Source organism: Enoplosus armatus, chromosome 15 (genome assembly GCF_043641665.1).
Source record: "Enoplosus armatus isolate fEnoArm2 chromosome 15, fEnoArm2.hap1, whole genome shotgun sequence".
Lineage (NCBI taxonomy): Eukaryota > Metazoa > Chordata > Actinopteri > Centrarchiformes > Enoplosidae > Enoplosus > Enoplosus armatus.
This window is the reverse complement of record NC_092194.1, coordinates 19,389,163-19,409,716: the sequence shown is the minus strand read 5'-3', so window position 1 is coordinate 19,409,716 and position 20,554 is coordinate 19,389,163. Positions and strand designations below refer to the sequence as shown.

At 42.7% G+C, this 20,554-nt stretch overlaps 2 protein-coding genes across 2 annotated transcripts; both read right to left on the bottom strand.

The window, feature by feature from the left end:
- Nucleotides 1–954: 954 nt before the first annotated feature.
- Nucleotides 955–5,075, bottom strand: ap5s1 (adaptor related protein complex 5 subunit sigma 1). Its single transcript, XM_070920799.1, has 3 exons — nucleotides 4,825–5,075; nucleotides 3,753–4,044; nucleotides 955–2,110 (listed from the first exon to the last, which is right to left on the bottom strand). The coding sequence occupies exons 1-3, from the start codon at nucleotides 5,004–5,006 to the stop codon at nucleotides 1,982–1,984; spliced, it is 603 nt and encodes a 200-aa protein (XP_070776900.1). The 5' UTR covers nucleotides 5,007–5,075; the 3' UTR covers nucleotides 955–1,981.
- Nucleotides 5,076–10,005: 4,930 nt separating this feature from the next.
- On the bottom strand, nucleotides 10,006–17,487 carry cdc25b (cell division cycle 25B). The gene is made up of 15 exons (XM_070920139.1): nucleotides 17,124–17,487; nucleotides 16,876–16,958; nucleotides 16,258–16,309; nucleotides 14,887–14,928; nucleotides 14,707–14,740; nucleotides 14,160–14,297; nucleotides 13,538–13,657; nucleotides 13,309–13,446; nucleotides 13,078–13,155; nucleotides 12,600–12,788; nucleotides 12,230–12,334; nucleotides 12,081–12,143; nucleotides 11,855–11,953; nucleotides 11,361–11,606; nucleotides 10,006–11,086 (listed from the first exon to the last, which is right to left on the bottom strand). Exons 1-15 carry the CDS (start codon nucleotides 17,336–17,338, stop codon nucleotides 10,946–10,948), a joined length of 1,743 nt encoding a protein of 580 aa, XP_070776240.1. The 5' UTR covers nucleotides 17,339–17,487; the 3' UTR covers nucleotides 10,006–10,945.
- Nucleotides 17,488–20,554: the final 3,067 nt, after the last annotated feature.

The window sequence follows — 20,554 nt, the reverse complement described above, 5'->3', positions numbered from 1 at the left end:
AGCCTTCTGGTGTCAAACTCATGCATCATTCTGCACAGTGAAGGTCAAACATCCAACTGACGCAACAATAAGCAAAACACATGTTCAGTGGCGGGGGGGGGGGGGGGGCTTTAAAGCATTCAATGAAATCTGAGGACTGATGTTTACAATCCAAATATCCAAATCAATATCAAAACAGGGGCATCTTTAAAATACAGTGGCACCTTCTCAGAAAAAAAATAGCTCTTTTTGGGAAGATCAAATGAAGATGTAATGTCAAGAAATAAATGTATCTTTGTGACATTAAGTCTGGTCTCCTGCAACTGCTCCCTTTATTTCCTTCAGATTAACGAGGCGGAGGCAGACTCAGAGTCTCAGAGGTGGATGCTGTTTGAACAGCAGTGGCAGGTGTGCAGCAGAAGAGTGAGCAGAGCGCTGACAGCTGAAGCACACCACTCTAAAGAAAAGGGTGCACTGGACACAGCGGTGAGAAGCGAGGCCGAGACAGAAGTAGCAGGAACTAGTTTTGCCTGATGAGGACTCGGGGCAGAGATCCCACCTAAACTGGACACCTTCTCTTCGGGCGACGTTCACAAAATGTCACCTCCAAATACAAAGAGAATTAAAAGAGATAAAGAAGTAAAAGCAGGGGTGTTCACATAGTTTTGGTAGCACATTATAATAAATCCAGGTTTATCTTTTAGAAAGTTGTTTTAAATTTACTCCTTCACTGCACATGAACTCACAGTAACATCACCCTCTGCTGGTCTTACAGAGACCTGGTTCAGTTGTGTTCAGTTCACAGGTGTTTCTGTCCAGCTGAGTGTGAGTTTGTGCACCACCTCTACGTCCTTCTCTTGTGCGTTTCATCATTTTTAATGTGCGATCCCTGGTGCCTCCCCGTCTCTGTTTCTGGAAAACACACAGCGTGTCCTTGATTGGAGAGTACACAAGTTTCAAAGAATACGCCTTGGGTAATGCTAAAAATTAGTTTTTAATACAGAAAAAAAAAAAAAGACAAGATCAAAGCAACTGCAGTTGGCATCCAGACAGATTTTTCTCCCCTAAAATCACCGCTCTGGTTTTGGATTTGGTTGCCAGAACAAAAAAAACTGGGGTTTAAGAGGCATTTATGAGGCCAGGAGGAGGAGCAGGAGAGTCTGGCTTCACAGGGGGGGCTGCAGTCAGAACAGATGTTCACAAGATACAGAAATATATTTGTTATATACGTGTCTGGATGTTTCTGGTGCAGTTGTTGTTTTTGTCATCGTTTCCTGTTTTGTTCTGTATTCTGCGTGCCAACATCTCTGCATATCCTATTTCCTTTTTCATTGTCCTCAATGTCTCAAGAATCATGACATTTCTGGTTCAAAATGACATTAAACAGGTCTGACATCGACATTTCTTTGCTCCATTTCAGCTGTTTGTTACTATGAGATGAATCATACTTTGCGCTGCACAAAAACATTCAGAAATCCCATTCTGGTGTCCTCCTCCTCTTCAGGAACGAAAGGTGCATCAGAAGTCACAGAGAGGCGATGAAGCACTTTGCGATTCATTTATACTCAATTCTCAAAAACAAGGTCAAGTCTGATTCTACAAGGTCAAACTATGACATTTCAAATACGGTGAATCAGATAAACAGCCGTCTTTGATGTTGCCGAGAAGGTTTTAACTGGCCTCTTCAGCTGCACTCTTTAATCTGCCACATTTTCCTTTCCACTCTTCAATTTGACAAACAGGATTTGAACTGAAGCCTCCCACACAGTAAACAGTCAACAGTGAGCTGCAAGTGGCTGAGGGAGATATTTCCCACTCAATGTGTTTACCACCTCATGCAATCTGAAACAGCAGCTGCCAGTGGTCCGTTCTTCTTCTGCAGAAATGTCACCAAAAAGGTAAACAACAGTCTGTTTGTTTGAAAGCCAGCAGGAACAGACACGAGAGTCAGACCGCAGCGAGTTCGGCCGCACACGGTGGTCGCACACCGGGCTGCTCTGGGTCACTTGGCCATGTAAGCTGCTACTTCCTTCTCCAGACTCTGGGCGAAGCGGTGGTTGAGGAAGAGGAGCTGCCCGTGAGGAAGCAGGCGGCTGAGCAGAGCATCGATACGGTTGCTCCTCAGCAGAACCTGGAGGGAAAGCGACGTTAGCGACGACCCCGTGCAGACTTTTTAACGATCACAGTTAGTTACAGACGCTCATAAAATCTGTACGGCTGCAGTCTTGTTTCATTGTTTTTTATTGCCATTTCCATAACGTATAATGAGTTGTTCCACACAGCAACAGTTCTGTGGGGGTAAACCGTTTCACTGAACTGATTTCAGTCTAATGAGGCCTTTAAACATGTGGAGACACTCTGCTACAGAAGGTTTTATTTGAATACAATAGCATTAAAGCTGCACCAGGCAAAAACTTAACCGACATGAGGCACCGCAACAGACAAACATGTTCCAGTCCAGCAAACGTTACACTATGTCCTCCTGTTTGAGTATTTGCTGGGGACTATTTTCGGCAGCGGATTGGTACACATTTGGTGCTCTCGCGAGGATTTCCAGCAGCAGGACGGTGTTAATGTTTTTTTGGTCAATGGAGACAACAATGGAGGAAGAAGATATATCCAGCTTTGCCTACAGACAATAGTTGTTAGTCGGATCAATCATCATTGGTTTTGGTCTTTTTTCGTGGGATTGGTTGAATATAACCAGATTTATCCTTTAAGACCAAAACAAAAATAGCAGTGACAGAGCTAAACTCTCCAATTAGAAATCTTTTCCTCCTCTGATCCCTGCTTCACAAACAGTAAGTCGAACACAGTCAGACACTCCAACCTGATCCTTATTCTTCTTCTTCTTCAGCCAACACAGTTAAGCCACAAACAACTTGTCTGTAGCCACCTGAAAATGAACCACGAGCACGGTTTCTTCTGGTGGACATTTTAATTCGGCTGTCTGAAGATCTCCAGAGGTCTCACTATCCGGATTTTTTCATTTCACTTTTTTTCCCCGAAGCTCCATAATAATGACTAGATGGACTATTTTTCCTTTGCCCAATGTTTTTTTTTTTCTTTTCAAACTCACATCCCTGAAGTTGACGCAGCAGTTCCAGTCAGAAAAACATCAGACAAGTTTAAAATAATCTGGTTGATTTTAGTCCACCTTGGTCCACTCAAAGGCTGGCTGAAGATGGCTTCTAAGTTTGAACGTTAAGGGTAATAATATTTCTCCACCAGTTCTCTGTTGTCACACTGCTTAAAGATGTGAAACAGGTATTATCATCATTGTAACAGCCTTCACGCTGTTTAAACCCCCCGTCGGGTCTGAGAAACCTTTATTCCAATTGTGAAAACATAAAAAGAGTGATATCACAGCTTTTTCTTCATTTTGACAAAATCAGACAAAGTCTAGATGAAAAACTACTGTACTTACACGTTTAAAACCAGGACCATATTGACATGGAGACTCCAGAGACTGTTTAAAAACAACTGTCAGATATTTCAAACGTTTTTGTGAAAACAGAAAAAGGGCCAATTTCAATGCTTTTCCTTCCTCCAGACCACATCAGAGATCAATGTTAATCTGGTCCAGACAATAGAGAGTACAGTCTCGTCTCAGCCTCACTATACGATTTTTAGGTATTTAAATTGATGCAGATATTCACCCCTTGCTGCCATTTGGAGCATAAAGCTGCTTTGGTCTAACAGGGTTCCTGAATGTACAAGAGGAGACCCTTTTTTTGAAAATGCCAACATGTCTGTTCTGGGTTGGTGCTCACCTCGCTGCCCTGCCCCAGCATGTGCAGGTGCTCCAGGCAGTGTCGGGTCAGGTTGCGCAGGGTTCCCTCGGCGAGCAGGAGGTTCTCGTGGGGCTCACAAACCAGCGTGAAGCCCAAACTCTGGACCCCCAGCCACAGAGCGCTCATCTCCTCAGAGAAGGGGTCTCCGGCTCTCAGACGCACCACTCCGCTGTCGGCCTCCTGCAGGGCCAGCGCCTCCTCCCCGGGCACCATCTCCACCAGCTGCCGACCTGAAGCCTCCCGGGACAGAGACAGGGCGCTCCGGACCTGCCTGAGTCACAGAGGATCAGTGGGACATTCATGTAACCAGTCTTCACCATCATCATCATCTTAATATAACTAAGATCAGAGCAGAAACTAATGTTCATTATCTGTTTATCTACCCTTTTATGTAATTGTCTTTCGTGGGGGGTTTTATGTTTTATTGTGTGTTCAGTGTTAAAATTAAAGACAAATTACCAGATATTACATTTGAGAACGTGTCAGTCAAACAGCTTTTGAAACTGGGATAAAGCTTTTCCTTCCCAGTTGCTTACTTTATATCTCAAACAGTGCTTGATGCAGCATTTTAACATAAATAACTCCTCACCACATTTATTCTGAGACATTAGTACAACTAATACAACTATTACTACACTAGAAGAGCGGATGCATTATAGCAGGAAACAGGAAGAGGGCGCTGTTCTTCGTGGAGGCGACTGCAGTGAAAGAGCTGTGAAAGAAAGTTTAAACATATATCAAATATGTAGAGAGCAACATCAAGAAGGAAGAGCAGCATCCTCTTGACACAGGAAGTACTGGGGATTATGGGAAATGTGGTCTTCATTAAAACACAAGCAGTAAGACCAAATAACCACACTTGTGTGATGTATTTCGGGCCAAAAGTGGAAGGATTATCAGACACATGGTGTCCATGTTATTTTTAATTCTCACGCCAGTTCTGTTAATTATAGATGTAACAGATAAACAATAATAGTTGTTTGTCAACAGTAGCAAGAGGAATCATTTCAAAGACTTAACCTGAAACCTGACTTCATTGAACCAGACTCACCTTGCTACCACAGCCACCTTCTCCTTCTGTAGGACTCGTCTCTCCTCCGGGTCGAGCTCCTGGTGCTGGTCGGCCAAGATGCCCTCATCCGGACCGAAAACCCGGGAGTAGAGCACCCGACTCTCCCCGGCACCGAGAGCACTGACCGGACAGACGGTGTGGATCAGGAAACACCGGACCATGTTGTCATGTGTGGACTAAAAGCACCAAAAGGCCACTTATTTATCACGAGCAGTGTTTACATTGTAATGTTTCTGCTGAATATTCACTTCCGCGTTGGTCAGCTGACCGCTCTCGGCTACCGTTGCTTTGCGTCGTTTGAACCACCAGATGGCGCTCGCATTCTAAATTTCACATTATATTAGATTATATTATATTATAATATATTATATTATATTATACCAACAGCCCAACCTAAAGATATTCAAATTATTATCATAGAATACTTAGAATACCAGAAAAAATTGCAATAAAAATTACTGAAGCAATTAATCGATTGTCAATCAGATTGACCTCAACTGAATTGGATGGAACCAAAATACCCAAAGCCAGAATTGAGACGGTGTAGAGTAGTGTGGTAGATGTTGATGAAAACCGGACTGAGAGACAGAGGGAGGCTGCAGAGAGGTTGAGTAAGATCAGAGATCAGTGTGAGTGTCGGGGTCTCAGCAGACAAACAGAGGCAGCTGTTAATCCAACAGCTGCTGCTGGTCACGCTTCTTTACTCTGAGAGGCCCTGCTCAGTGTGTGTGTGTGTGTGTGTGTGTGTGAAGGAGGGAAAAGACCCAGCTTTGTTAACATTCACTCCACCGTCCTGTTAACCTCCTCACCCTCTGCCCTGCACAGACCTGCTGGGACTGAAACACACTGTAACAAGACCTGAGGATGTGATTCTAGTTGTTTGTTGGGATTTCATCTTTTTTGGGGGGGGGGATGAAAACTTTCATTTTCCTACATTCTGCTCTGCTAAATAAATACCTCAGCATCTGCTGGATGGATTGGCACAAACTTATGTACAGACCTTCGTGGTTCTCAGAGGATGCATCCTAATAACGTTGTTGATCCCCTGACTTTTCATTGGATGCATCATTAGATCAAAACCTCTAACACCAGGCCTAAATTGAGCCTAGAATTAACTGATTTCCTGGAGGGCGATTAGAGTTTCTCCAGGACTAATGAAGGCTTAAATTGAACTTCAAAATGAGGCGGGTTTAACTTGAAAATAATGTTCGTCTGTCTTGTTAAAAGGGTTCAGTTATCCGGTGAAATACTGTACCTTATCTACTAGAATGCTGTCCATCTCGTTTGGACTATTTCAGTGATGACAAACAACAAGCACCACCAGCAAGACAAGTGCTGTCTGACGCTCAATAATGTTGATAAAATCAAGTTTGCATGTGATTTTAGCATGTGAAAATGTGAAGTTTCCTGTTGGGACACAGATTTGTGTTGGTATCAAACTTGTCACAAAAAGAAAAGCCAGTTTCTCCTTCTGTCCAAGATACAATTACTTTGAGGTTTGTATCGTATTCATTAATGCGTCTTTTTATACTTCTCAGATCTGTGTGATCTGTTCCAGCTCGTTTGAGATTATGCTGTGTGTAGATGTCCTCACTAATGAGGACTCAGTGTTTGACATGGATCAAACTTTACTTAAGAATTTGTTAGCAAAGACGTAGCTGAGTCCAATTTAAGTTGTGTTTCAGAAACCCAGACATTTTTTCATGTCTGTACGCTTAATGTGCAACTACAACCAGCAGACAATTATCTTAGCTTAACATAAAGACTAGAAACAGGGGGACACAGCTACCCTGGTTCCTTCCAGAGGTAACAAAATCTACATCTTGTTATATCACAACGAAAACATGCAACTGACACAATGTGATTTAGCTGTTTCCCTGTATCCAGTCTTTATGCTAAGCTAAGCTAACCAGCTGCAGACTGCATCGTAGAGGCATGAGTTCTGATATCAATCAACAAGAAAGGGAATAAGAATATTTCCCAAAATGTCCAACTATTCCGTTAAACCTGGATTAGATTAAATTCAGATGTAGATTTAATTTATAATCTGACCAGGACACCAGCACTTAATGTTCAGCCTGTTTAGATGAAGATTTTCATCTAAAGAGGTGTGGAGGAGAAGTTCTGCAGCAGCCACACTGTGAGTAATTATTAGCCCAGAGCGGTTTACAGACATTACTCTTCAAAGATGAGTGAGAGGCATCACAGAAGTTAATAATTAGCCAATATCAGATTTTCAATATCGAGTTTATATTTTCAAAGGCAAAGCATGGAGAACGTACAGCCACTCGTGTCATGAATACCACAAGAAAAGTCTGAGCAAGTTTCAGTGTTTTTGATCTGTGAGTCACAGTTCCCCCTCTGATGAAACAAACCAGAATAAGAACAACAACAGGATGTATCAGCCAGTCATACGGTCCAATGACAGCGAGGCCCGCAAGTTTGAAATGAAGGAAGAGCTAAAGACAAGTTTATTTTTGTCTATTCTGCATTCTCAGCAGGGGGGCGAAATCATCTCAGCCTGCAGGGGATGTTCAGAAAGCAGAAACATGAGCAAGAGAAGGAACATCTTTACTGGAAACATGGTGCAAGTTTCAAGTCCTCAATAACATTCACCTCACAAAACCACAACCCCCACCCTCCCTTTGAAACCACAGCGTTATGCTCCGTGTTTCACGTCTCTGTCAGGTTGTTAGTACCTTGTTTTAGAGGCTGGTTTGTCAGTTTACTGTTAGTGTCAACGGGTCAGAGCAAACAGGGGTTTAAAGCACCCAGGCTGGAGCTTTGTATGGGTGCACCTTTGATTGGCCCTGCAGCTGCCTGCAGCACCCCGGGGTGAGGTATGAAAACAAGACAGGCTGAGGTAAAGAGGTGGATCACACAAAGGAGAGGTGGTGATAGGAAGGGTGGGGTAGTTTTTAGGGCAGCTCTGCAGGGTGCTGCTGAGAAGTTGGCTCAGTGTTGTTGCTGTAATGACGCTGACAGACAGGAAGGGAGATGGGAGATTTTGTATTTTATCTTGCATTTCCTACTTTACAGGGAGAGCAGGTCCCCAACTGTTCACCATCATCCAAAACAGAGTTAAAATTATGTGTCTCTTTAGCTGATAAATGCTCCACAGTGTTCACAAGCTAGTCGCTGATGTTTTCTGTTTGTGGTTGGGTGCTGGGCAGGTGTACGGTGGGTTTGCTGCCTGTTGTGGCTGTAAACCAGGCAGCGCTGAGACTGAACCAAAGCAGTAAAGCTACAGGCCATAAAACCAAAGCCGTGAGCTGAAAGATGCTAACATGCTCTGTAGACCTGAGGGGAATGAGGATGATTTATATGTAATGATTTTACAGCACTTAACAGAATAAGCATACATAACAAAACAAGACAAATCTGTTTATGTGCTGAAAGAAAGTTGCAGGTTTTGCAAAATGTCAAGTTCCCTTTGTCTTTGTGGAATCTCCAGCTCCTAATTTGATGGGTCCAGTTGTAAAAATCTGGCCTGGTTTTCTTTAGGGGGACCTGCCAAGGACTCATTTACATTTTAAAACCAACTGTTGAAGTGGAAAATGCAGCTTGTCTCTCTCGCAAGTGTTGCATTATGTATGCCTCATGTAAAAGTGCAAGGCCCCTTAAACCTCAGCAACTGACACCTTAATCGCCTCGCTCAGACAAAGGCGGCAGCTTAATATGAATGGAACAGACCCATTGACGAGTACATGTAAAGATCACTTAAACAGAAAAGTGGTTTTCAGATTCTTTCCCATCCCCTTTTTCTCGTCTCTCCCATCAACACTTGATCTTTACTCTCTTTACGACACGTATTTCCAGTGTTTAGGAAAGAATTGAAGCATCTTCAGTTGGAGTTTCATAAGACAACCAACAGACACTTGTTTCAGCTTCAAACTGTTGGCAGCAAGTTAGACTTTAGACTTCAATCGGTGGAATGCAAACAAAGGCTCGCCCTCCCTTTCCCATACCCACATGGCCGCTGGGAAACTGCCTGATTTCAAACTTTGGTGAAGTGCCAGAAGGGAGGGAGTTGTGCTTCTATAACCTTTGCATCAGATCGTCACGTGTTTACAGCACGTGGTGGCTGATTTCCCCCCCCCCCTCCTGTCAGGACATGTCAGGGGAACTGCCGGCTGCCTCCACAAAGCCACTCCCTCTGCATACAGGAATGTGAGTATGTATGGTCCGGGCACGTGCTTCAGCAGAGAGGCCACTCCCGAGGTCGGCTGGAGAGGGAGAATTTGAAAAAACAGGAACTGCTCTGTGAGCAGGGAAACCAGTGTCTCCCCCCCCCACATGCAGCAGAGAAGACCAAACACAACGGCAGACGTGCTATTCTTAGAGTTCAAATGTGGAAAGTTTGCTTTGACTGAATCCTGCACACCAAGGACCCTCTTAGCAGCTGGGTTTCAACTGTGAATCCACCCTAGAGGGGCCCGATATGTAAAGTTGGGCTGCTACTAAAGGTGATTTTCATTATCATTTAATTTGTCAATTCTGAAAATGTGAAAAATGCTCATCACCAAAGTCCACGGTCACAAAATTGCTTGTTCAAATGTCCATGCTGTTTGTTTTGGAACAGACTAAAACCCTCAGTTACCTCATTTACAGTCACGTAAAACAAAAGCAGAAACTCCTCACATGGGAGGAGCTGAAAGTTGGGAAGGTTTGGCATTTTACTTGATAAAAAATAAAATAATTTGTTGGCAGTTACTTTCTGTCAATAGACTCATTTCAAAATAATTAAAAAGGCCTTCAGTCCACAATCACTCCCTCTATTTCCTTTATAATAAAAACACTCAATAGTTAAATCAGGTGAGCAACACATTGAGGTTTCAGTCGTTTATGAATTATTTGGCACAATGATGGGTGTAATGTCGTATAATACATTTTAGCAATAAGACTGCACGCTATGGACACATTCAGTTTCATTGTGGGAATTTTTGAGGTTGCTGTATAGTGATTAAGTTTTGCACCCCAAAAACAGACACTTACAATGACAGAAAGTAACTGTAGTGAACCATGCAGCAAAACACAGCCCTGGTTTTACTCTGCAAAGTTATCAAATTAACCCGATACAGGATCCTACCCAAGAATACATTCACAGCACTAAAACTAAATCCGGACTATTAAGAGAAAATAAAGATACTGTACATCATATTTAAACACACATTGGCTCTTTATTTCAGCAGCTCCCCGACAAGCCTGTACCAAAATATTCAAACCACCCCATTCATTATAAACTGACATCATTAGCTCTGCAGAGTGGAAGACACTTTATCTCAAAATGTAGAACAAAGCAAAGCAAAGAAAATGTTTTTTTTCTTAGATCAGAAATCCTCTCACACTTGCTGACCTGCAGCATTAGAAAAAAAAATCTCACTGCAAAGTTAACAGGTAGTTGGTTTGCTTTGGCATCTTCTGACAGAGAAAAAAAAAAGTTACCAAGTATTGCAACTCATCAGGGGGGAGAAAAGAAAAAAATCTTTGCATTAATCTTTTAGTTGTCATTAAAATATCCAATTTGCATTGTGGGACGCCTAGAGAAAGGCATACTTCCAACAAATCAGTGTGTAAATGGGGGTTAACAACTCATTAAAAATTATACAAAAAGCAATATCAAAAAAGCACCTCACCATTTCAAGGTATTTAAATTAAGTGCTTAAATAACAACAACAAAAAAAAAAACACTGAAAGACAAACGTCAGACTGGGCAGTGTGGTTTGGTTTGGTTGCAATCTGACAGTGATTTGTGTGGAAATGCCAGTATAACAATAATAATAATAATAATAATAATAATAAAAAGGTAAAATGGGCAGCAGGTCCAAGTGGTTTTTAAAAACGATCACATTGCTTAACATCACCTTAATGAAATGTGTTCACGGCACCTCAGCGACTTTCTGCCTGTGAATTTGCATAAATAACTAACTTTGCTATAGTTACATGAACTTTTTAGAGACTTCCCCTTCTGTGGGCACAATCCCAGAAGGTATTTCCTCGTTGGTGGGGCGTGGCCTCAGGCTCTGAGAGGAGTGTGTACTCAGTCTGTTCGGGGGGAGGCAGTGTGTTTCAGAGGCAGTTTAAGAGGTCGAGGAGGCGCTCACAGCTTCTTCAGTCGGCTGTACATGTCTCTCTTGCTGCGCTCCCCGGCCCAGGTGCGACTCTTGAGGCGAAACTTCCTCAGGTCCTCCTTGAAGTCCTCGTGGTGCATGGGCCGGTAGGACTGAGGTTCACATTGTGACTGCGCAGGAAGAGAACGAGATTAGTTCCACAGTACTGAAGAGCCATCAAGGGTTTCATTAAAGCACTACTGTGGGAGAATTGCTCACTTGAGCTCGAGGCCATGACAAAAATAACCTCTTGATATATGACAAAACTCATCTCAAGGCCCACTTATGAGCGTTTTCTTAACTAGAAGCAAACCATGAAGACATTAGGAGAAGTTTAATGGCTTTTGTTAAAGCTCGACTGGCAGGCAAAGTATCAGCTTCAGGGGAATCTAAAGCAAAACTAACCTGGTAATGAGGGAAGAAGTCTTTGTATCCGCCCTTGAGGATGTAGAGCTCGGGGTAGTGGAGTTCGGGATACTCGTTCATGGCGCGGTCTCGCTCTCTGACGAAGCGACACATTCGAGGGCCGCGCTCCGACGAGAACTCGCAGTGGAAGATGATGACAATGCGTTTGTCTGGGCAGGATGGGATGATGGGCATTTTGAGGAGGAAATCCTCCACCTGGTCCTCCTGGTGCAGGTTCAGAGCTCCCTGAGACAACAAAGAAGAACACAAACCATTTAATTCATAAAAGCACAGGAACTGACTCAGAGGCATTCGTGCAGAAATTATTTTAACAAGTCATAGACTAAACCACAGTACATGAACTGTGAGGTTCTATCAAACTGAAGTATTTCTATAGCTTTGACATATTTCTAAAGGAAATTAGCAATATTTGATTCTCCAAAAGTTTTTCAAAAGCTTTAAAACAGCAAACATGTTTGCAGATCCTCGCTCACCTTGATGTGCCCTCCCTCAAACTCGTAGGGGTAGCGGCAGTCGATGACAACGACTCGCTCGATTAGATGATTAACCTGCTCGGACAGAGCTGCAACCATCTGGGGACCATAAAGAACACAATTTAATATTCAAGTTTGAAAACATGGCGATTGCTTACGTTAACAAGACACTCAATATGTGCTTGATGCAAACAGCAAGAGAAACCAACAAAGTGCCTCCACTCACCGTGTCTGAGGTAATGTACTTGAGGTCTTGATGTTTGCCATCCACTGTGGGTAGAACAAAAGGCTGAAATACAAGAAAAGAAATTGGATTAGAAGAGTAATTTAACACAATGAAGTTATTAGTGTAAGAAACGCGGCAGTCTTCCATACCTTGGTGAAATCTCCTATTAGCTCATTAGAGCCATCCTCGCTGTCCAGCAGCTTCTCAATCTCTGTCTGGCAGAAGGACTTGGACCTCTGGAGCAGTGAGCAGCCCTGAAGGACAGGAGGGAGAGACTTAAGGAGGCGGTCGTGGAGAAAATTAGGTAATTTGAGATCGTCTGCAAAGCCAGTGACAATAGCCAGTCAGCCTCAGCGGATGTTGCAGAAGACATCTCTCCACCTCCACTGAGGTCAGCGGAGACTGCAGATTTATCCTTCCAACAGGTTTGTGCTTCTGTATAATTCGTTACACTAATTATGCCAAGTACCACAAGTATTTGACAAATACTGATGTGTGCGTCAGACAGTGAGGACCCACCATTCTTGGGGATTCAGGGTTTTGTTCCAGGGTGGTGACCTGAGTTCCTGCCAGGCTGCGTCGCCTCTTCACCCTGATGGGCGTGTTTTCGTCTCCGGGGCAGTCGGGACGCTTCGCAGAGGGGCGGGACACTGGACTGGGCATGGAAGGGGAGCGAAACAGGCTCCGTGGCCGGCAGCGAATCACAGGCTGAAGGAGACAGAAATGATTCAACTCAATCCTTTTGTGAGCTCAAAACGACCTAATAAATACAGTATAATCAGTACAAGTAAACATTTCAGCTTCTAGATTCAAGTGATATCAAATGTGGCAACATAGTCTCGTGGACCTTTAAAAGAAATTCCAACTTTAACTGTTCCATCTTCCTAGATTCACTGATCTTGCAAATTATACAATAAAGCAAACATTTTTACAGCTGCTTTGGTCCTGTAATTATTCACATGTAGATGAATTTAACAGAGCTTTTGTTCAAACTTACAGAGTCTTCTCCTGTATTGTCGGCCACCAGTGGGGCAGTGAGCAAGCTGGCCATTCCCATCGGCATCCCAGAGTCGTTCTGTCAGTGACAAGGGGGGGTTGTCAGTCTTTTGTGAGCCTAACAGTACAGGTACTGTCTCTAAATACTTTGTCTAACAGTGGCAGACAGACAATCTGTAATGAAATCCATTCAACTAACTAATGGATGTCAGTGTGAGTGACAGGGCCTCACCTCCATGTTATCATCCAGTACGTCCAGGAAGCCGTCATCCTCATCGTCGTTTAGAGAGGAAGTGAGGGAGGAACGCCTCAGGAACATGGGGCTGGTGTCATAAAAGTCAAGCTGCTGGATTGGAGGAGGTGAAGAAAACTGGACGAGGGGAAAGATAAATGAGTATTAGCATCTTTCTAGAACCAGGTCAACACTTTGCTGGTGCTGTTTTTTTCACACGTTCACTTACCATGAGGGCTGGTGCTGAGCTGGGACGGCGGGCAAACGCGTCCTTTGACTGACCGCTGGTGAAGGAGCGCACGCGACACCGCGACGCCGGCTTGGTGGGTTTCTTGAATTCAAAGCCCTCCTGAAAAAAAAGGGAACATTTTTTTAAAAAGAGGGAATCAGTGCTCAACACTTTAAGAAGCATTTCACAGAAACTGTTTCTGTTTTACAGTTAATGCTCAATAAAATCAAACCCTTTCCTAACTTGTCCAACTATACGAACTCAGTGGCTTCTAATCTGTTGCTGTGCGACACACTATCTATCTATCTATCTATCTATCTATCTATCCATCTATCTATATTTCTGCAGGCATTCATTATTTGTACCAAACTAAAAAAACTTACAGAAGGAAAATAAAATCTTGGCCTGTGTTGGGGTTAATCTCCTTTTAAAAACACCTGATATTGAAACCAATATTATTCTAATAAATGACATAATAAATGGCCAAAATGTTAAGCCAAATAATGCAATGCCTTTGCCATGGCAACAAATGAACTTTTTGAGCTTTAGTTCTATGGTAGCTTCCTGTATCTAACCAGCCAACAGTCCATTGAACAACGTTGAGACAAACTGCATCACTGACCTCCGGCATGTTCTCCTTGTTGTCGCGTTGAGAGGTGGAGGAGGCCGTCATATGGGAGGGTTGTTGGCCAAATATTCCATAGCGGTGAGAATCTGTTTCCTGTCCCTTCAGAAGTGGACTGAAACTCTGGAGCTGGAGCTGAAGGAGGAGAAGAGGGATTCAGTCAGCAGAGGCTCAGCAACTGTACACAAGCCGCCCTAGAGGATGCAGGATGTTTTGGACTCTTAAAAAAATTAAAAACTCCCCCTCAAGACAAAATCTTGTTACCCAAACCCAGCTGCAGGTTTGATGTTTATCTTATTGTGAGGCTTAAAACCCAATTGGGATTCTTTTAAAACAGTTTACTTTCTTTTTACTTTAAACTCTTGTGGAGGAATATTTTGAGATGGGATTATTGGTGCTTTATGGGTGCTTGACAGCCAAATTAAGACTACAACAGGCCAAATTCTCAAAGCATCTGTAAGCCCTGAACATAAGCCAAAATTTTGACTAATTAAAATCAGACATGCAGGGCTGTAAACAAAAAAAACATGACAAATCTGCTTACTGGCAATGAGTTGATTCTTCGAATTGGCATCTTCCTGTAATTGACGGAAGGGAGAGGAAGGAATTGAAGTCAATACAAATCATCCAACTCCTTGGAGAACAACATTGTTCAAATAATAGAGGCAATAAAAACCAAAACACCAGTTATTGATTTTAGGTTATTGACGAGGAAGCAACTTACTCGTTGACAACTCTGCTTGACTGTTGAATGGCTTTTTCAAATCTGTAACAGAAAACATGATAAATCATTCAAAATGAATTGAAAAGGTTTGAAATATAACAGAAGTACTGTACAAGAAAGAAAAGTAGGGTTGCAACTAACGATTCATTTCATAGATGATTTCTAGGATTTATCAATTAATCATTTAGTCAAAAAAAAATCCTTGTTTTGTAATCCTTACTTTTTTTAATGTCAAAATGGTTTTTAAGTTGATCAATTAATCAATTTGACTAATTATTTCAGCCCTAAAGAAAAGTAACATGTCTTAATAATTGAACCTGCTAATGAAAGAGGCTGGAAGGCCTTCACTGTCAGTCAAAACACGTTGTGCTTATAAAACTCCAAAGACAAAAGAATCTGGAGCTCTACTGAGAAAGCGAGAGGAACGGTTGGACGAGAGGAAGTTGGGTGAATGCACAGAGGCAAGAGGTGGTCTTTGCATTGGAGTAATGCCCACCTGTATGCTAAATGAGTGAGAGCTCAGTGTGCAGCTCTGGAGGGGGAGGGAGTGCAGGAGACGGGATGCAGAGATCAGCTAATCTACCATATGCCTGCTGGAGCCAACACCACCAAGCCCTTTTCTGCAAGAGCCCTTTGTTTGTCGAGGAGAGAGCGTGTCCCATTCAATGCAGACCAGAAGAAGGGAGGGCAGTTGTTTTCTGGGGGTGCCCTCATTTCAATAGCCCCGATGCAGAAAAAAACTCCAGCCCCCCTTTTCCTATTGAAATAACAGTGCATAAGAAGAGTGTGCCAAACCCAGAGGGGGTGGGCTATCATTAAACCCAAGCGCGGGGCACGTCCTCCCCCAAACTGGAAAACTCCTAGCAACCGAGCAGCTGTAAAGGAGGTGAATGAGGTCTCGAGGACCAAATGCTGCTGTAAAGGAACTCGCACATTTGACGGCGGCAGATGTCTGCAGAGACTCGCCCAACTGAGAATTAAGAAAAAGGGCCACCCAAGATTAGCAAGCCGAGGATATGCTGACAAACTGGTCAAGATAACAAAGAGGACCTGCAGTCAGGTTTCCAGCTCATGTAAAACTTGTCTTTGTGCTGATAGGACTTGATACAAACTAGTCTGCATACTAAACTTAAAGAAAGTTAAGCTCACATGTCCTTATCACCTAATCTTCTTAGCAGAAAATGAGTGAGGCAGTCATCTTAAAGCCAACGGTAGAAACAATAATCCTACAGATGAGAAATAGTGCTTGTCTCAGCTGAGCCCAAGCGCAGGGTGGCGGTGGGGGGGGTGGCGTGGCGGTGGGGTAAGCAGAGGGACACCACTCACAGGCTGATTGATTAGAACAGACATGATGAGGACAGTTCAACTTACGTGTCCTCCATTTCAACAGAATCCACGGGGCTCGGGGGATCCATGCCGAGGCCTGAAGGAAGAGATTTGTGTCACGGATCGATATAAGCATCAGGTGGTGCAGCACAGAGTGGGAAATTGACACCAACAACCAGCTGAATACCAATGGATGAGAACTGAATTTGATTTTAGACTAAAGACCAGTTCAATTTGTATATAAAAAAAAGGGGGGGGTGATGCGAGTGCAACTGTGCATAAATATAAATAAATATTGATTGATTAATCTACAGATTATGTCTAGAAAATTTAAGAAATAGTCCAACAAACACTCAAAAACACAACTATATTTAGTTAACTATCACATAAGGCAAAGAAAAATAGGAAATCCTCATGATTGAGAGGTTTAGAGCAAGTTAATGTTTGGCATTTTGGCTGGAAAAATTACAGATGCAAATTAATTTACTGGCGATCAATTAATCGATTCGTTGTTGCGGAGCTAAAAACTATACTCATTATCACATGACCACATCTCAAATTAAGTGGAATGACTATTAAGGAAGATGTAGAAAATGAGAAGCATTAGGCCCTCAGGCATCAATTGTAATAGCATCGATTAGCACAGACAATAGGGGGGCTCACCAGCATCAGATGAGACGTCAGAAGCAAAGGAGGGAATCTTCTCAAGGGGTGCATGCTTTCTCCTTTTCGGGGTATCACATTGGCTGTATGGGGAAAAAAGATGAACAGGGAAATCAGTGATGTGGCCAGTAAACCAGACTTTGCATGCTAGGAAAGGGTTGGAATAAATAAAGGGTTTGTCCAAAAAGCAGCTGCTGTTAGTTTATGTAGTATAATAACAATAATAATAATAATAATAATAATAATACCTTCCGAGCCCAATTAAATTGTTCATATCCAGAGCCAAATTGGTGACAGGAGACAACACAGTCGCGGGTCCAGGGGAGAACAGGTTCCTGCAGTACATGGTCTTTGTGCTCAGCTCGGGCAGAGCGAGCGAGGAAAGCCCGGGGATGTCGTCGGGCCTCGTTTTCAAACCGGTGTTAACAGGACTGGTGTTGCCAAAAATATTGACTGACTCCATCTTCAGCTGTCCAATTTGTATAAATCCGGCAGGCGTTATTGCTTTGTGGTGGATTTAGTTAGAATTTCGGGTCGTAAAGTGAGAATTAGCAAGACGGTCCAAACTTCAAGCTAACCCGGAAGCTAACAAGTTAGCTAGCATCAATTTAAGAAAACATTTCCAAACATACGATCCGAAACACCGGCTGGAACTTGGTTCGGTGGTTCCGCGTGGAGTGAAACTTTGATTCAGTCTTGCTAAATGACTAATGCAGCATAGTTGTCGATCCTGTCAGAGAGCTGCAGCACAGCGTACCCCCTCTCTGACAGTCCCTGGTTTCTGAGAAAAAGCGACTGAAGCTGCTCGTATTTATGTTCAAAATAGAAGCTCAGGAGCGCCAATCCTTCAGCCAATCAGCGCCGTTGTTATATCCAGTTGACCAATCAGAGCTCCGAACGGCTCTCCGCTGTTGTCCTCTCACCGGATGGGGGAGAAGAAGAAGGATGTGACACAATCCTTTAAATTTTTCATCTTTCTTCTCAGATATCTTTTGTTCTCTGACTCTCAACTGTGGGCTCTAACTTTTATCAATGAATGCGTGAAAATAGTCTATTTTTACAACAACAACAAAAAACATTCCTGCTTTTGGAACATTATTTTATTTGTAGTTTTTGGTGAGTGAGTGTCACTTGGCTGTTGATAGGAGAAAAAATTTGCAAAAGAGAACAAAGCATGGCAAATTCTCTCTTAAATTGAAAAATGGCTGCCTTGCAAGTCTGTATGTCCACAAATAAAAACACTGGTAATCCATCAGTTCAACTGATCCACACATGCAAGCTGAAATCAAAGATCATCGCATATTTTTGTTGCAAAATTCTTAATTAAGATAATCTAAAACGATTCACACATGCAAGGTAAATTAAAGACTATTGCATAATGTTATTAGATAGATAAAATATTAGATAGATAGATAGATAGATAGATAGAAAAAGCACATTGCGACCCAGCTGTGTGCATGCATACCGGTTGTAGCAGCCAAGCTCAGACGCCTCCCACACAAAGTGACTCAGACAAAAGAAATCAGGTTTTCACTGATGTAATAGTGTGAATACTTCCTTTTTGCTGTTACTGTTTTACTGTCTCACCAGGACACACAATCCTCTCCACGTGTTAAACTAAAGAATGTTTATAGTTGTGAAACACAGAATGGACATATGGAGAAGATGGTCCAACTTCCTGTACTGACAGGTCAACTGTAATGAATGCTGTTTGCTGTTTCTGAACGTGTATCGATGTGTTCATGTGTGGTTACATGCAGGTTTTAAAGTGGTTTTAGTCATAATTTCCTACATCAAACACCACTTCCTGTCTCTAGTGTGATGAAAATTGCAACATAAATCCCAGAAACCACCTAAAATAGAGCTAAACAAATACCATCCACACTGCTTCTTCTGGCATCCATTAATTTAAAGCACAGAACATACGACAATATGAAAAAGCAATCTTATAAATTGTATGGATTTCAAACAGCTTTCTGTGTTTCAGTGTATTTGTGGAAGTTCTGGTGCCTGCTGGTCTCAACTAGACACACATGTAATGTCCTCTGGATTAAGCCCTCATGTCTTGATGTGTCAGGCTTCTTTTTCAGGACTCCATTTTGAAAGTTTAAAGCACTACTTACTCTGCAAACTTATGTTTGTGGAGTTAGATACAACACTGCTGACCAACAGGCACAGACGACTTTAACTAGTTCAACCAGACTGCTGAGGCAGTCCAACCGACAAAACCAGACAGATGTTACCAGTAAACACACCTCAGTATTCTGCCTCAGGTTCACGTGAGGTTTGTGTTTGTGGTTCTGCCACCAGAAGTCCAGGTTTCTCATGCACAGCCCTGACTCTATTTACAATGCTGACTGTGCAGTTATGTCTTATTCAGAGTCAAAGTGCATCTTATCAGGCAGGCGGCACCCGTTTTAGCACAACAAACAAGTGCTTTAGTATTCCAACGAGAAGGTCTTTCAGTATCATTTTTAGGTAACCTGAAGTTGTAAGCACGGGGGTGTTCTGAACTTTGGCTCGAGGAAAAGCCACTGTTCACTGGTTCACAGTCTTTGTTCGGCTAAAGTATCTGTGTGATTGGCATCACGAATGTAAATGAAGTTTAATGAACTTCCCTGGAGAGGTACGAGCACAGGCCTGTGACTCCGGGCTCCCCACCCCACATCTCAAAAGAGGAGACAAAAGAGACAGTAACTCACCCCCGAATAAAACCTCCTCAAACCTCCCGACACCTTCTGTTCCCACCAAATCTGCACTGACTCCCCACTGCCAGCCGACTTCCTCTTTACACCAGCTCATACCAACAGACGCAAATAACAAGGGTGCAAGCTTCACAACTAAGTGATGTGCCAAAGCTATTGATGCCATGAAATACAAAACTTACTCCAGTTTATACCCTCCGAGCCCAAACTAAATCTTACTAAATATTATTTATGAAACCATTCTGGGCAAACTTTGTTATAGCTCTACAAACGGGTTCCACAGAGTTCATTTTGCAATCATGACCTCAGACTAATGCAAGAGCAGAGGTGGGAAAGATGTTTTATGCTCCAGCCACATGGAATAGTCTGCAAAAGGAAAATACAATGAGGAACTTTATAATGAAATGATCTGGCTCCAGTTTCTCTGATGTCACGCTGCTTTTCTCTGTTTTATATAATAGCGAACTGGTTTTTGCATGTTTCATCCCGGCTACTGAATATATAACATTTTCTAATAGTTTGTTGTACAGAAATAAATGGAAACCTTATTTGTTGTTTAAGAGCTAGAGCTTGTAAACACACTGGTGGGGTCTGGCATACAGTAAGTATGGTAGAGTTCATATAACTCCATTATAAGCTCCACAGATAAAGCTTATTATCGTTGTTAGCCCCAATCTTATCTGTATTTATCTAACAATGTGAGTCACTTGAACAGTGTGAGGGTATCTGTAGGCAGTTTCTTGTGTTAGACTGTGGTAACCTCTAATCAGGTCACTCACCACATAATTGATACTTCCCCACCGATGGCCTCAATACTCAACAATCTGCAGTGTTTTCAAACCCTCCATTTACAGCTGTGGGTGGAGGGTGTCGCTACAAGGAAGGGAGGGTTTTACACCCACAAACACACTAGTTGCCCTACAAAACTAACCTACCATTAGTTTTGTAGGTGTGAAGCACTTTTCTCAAGGTGA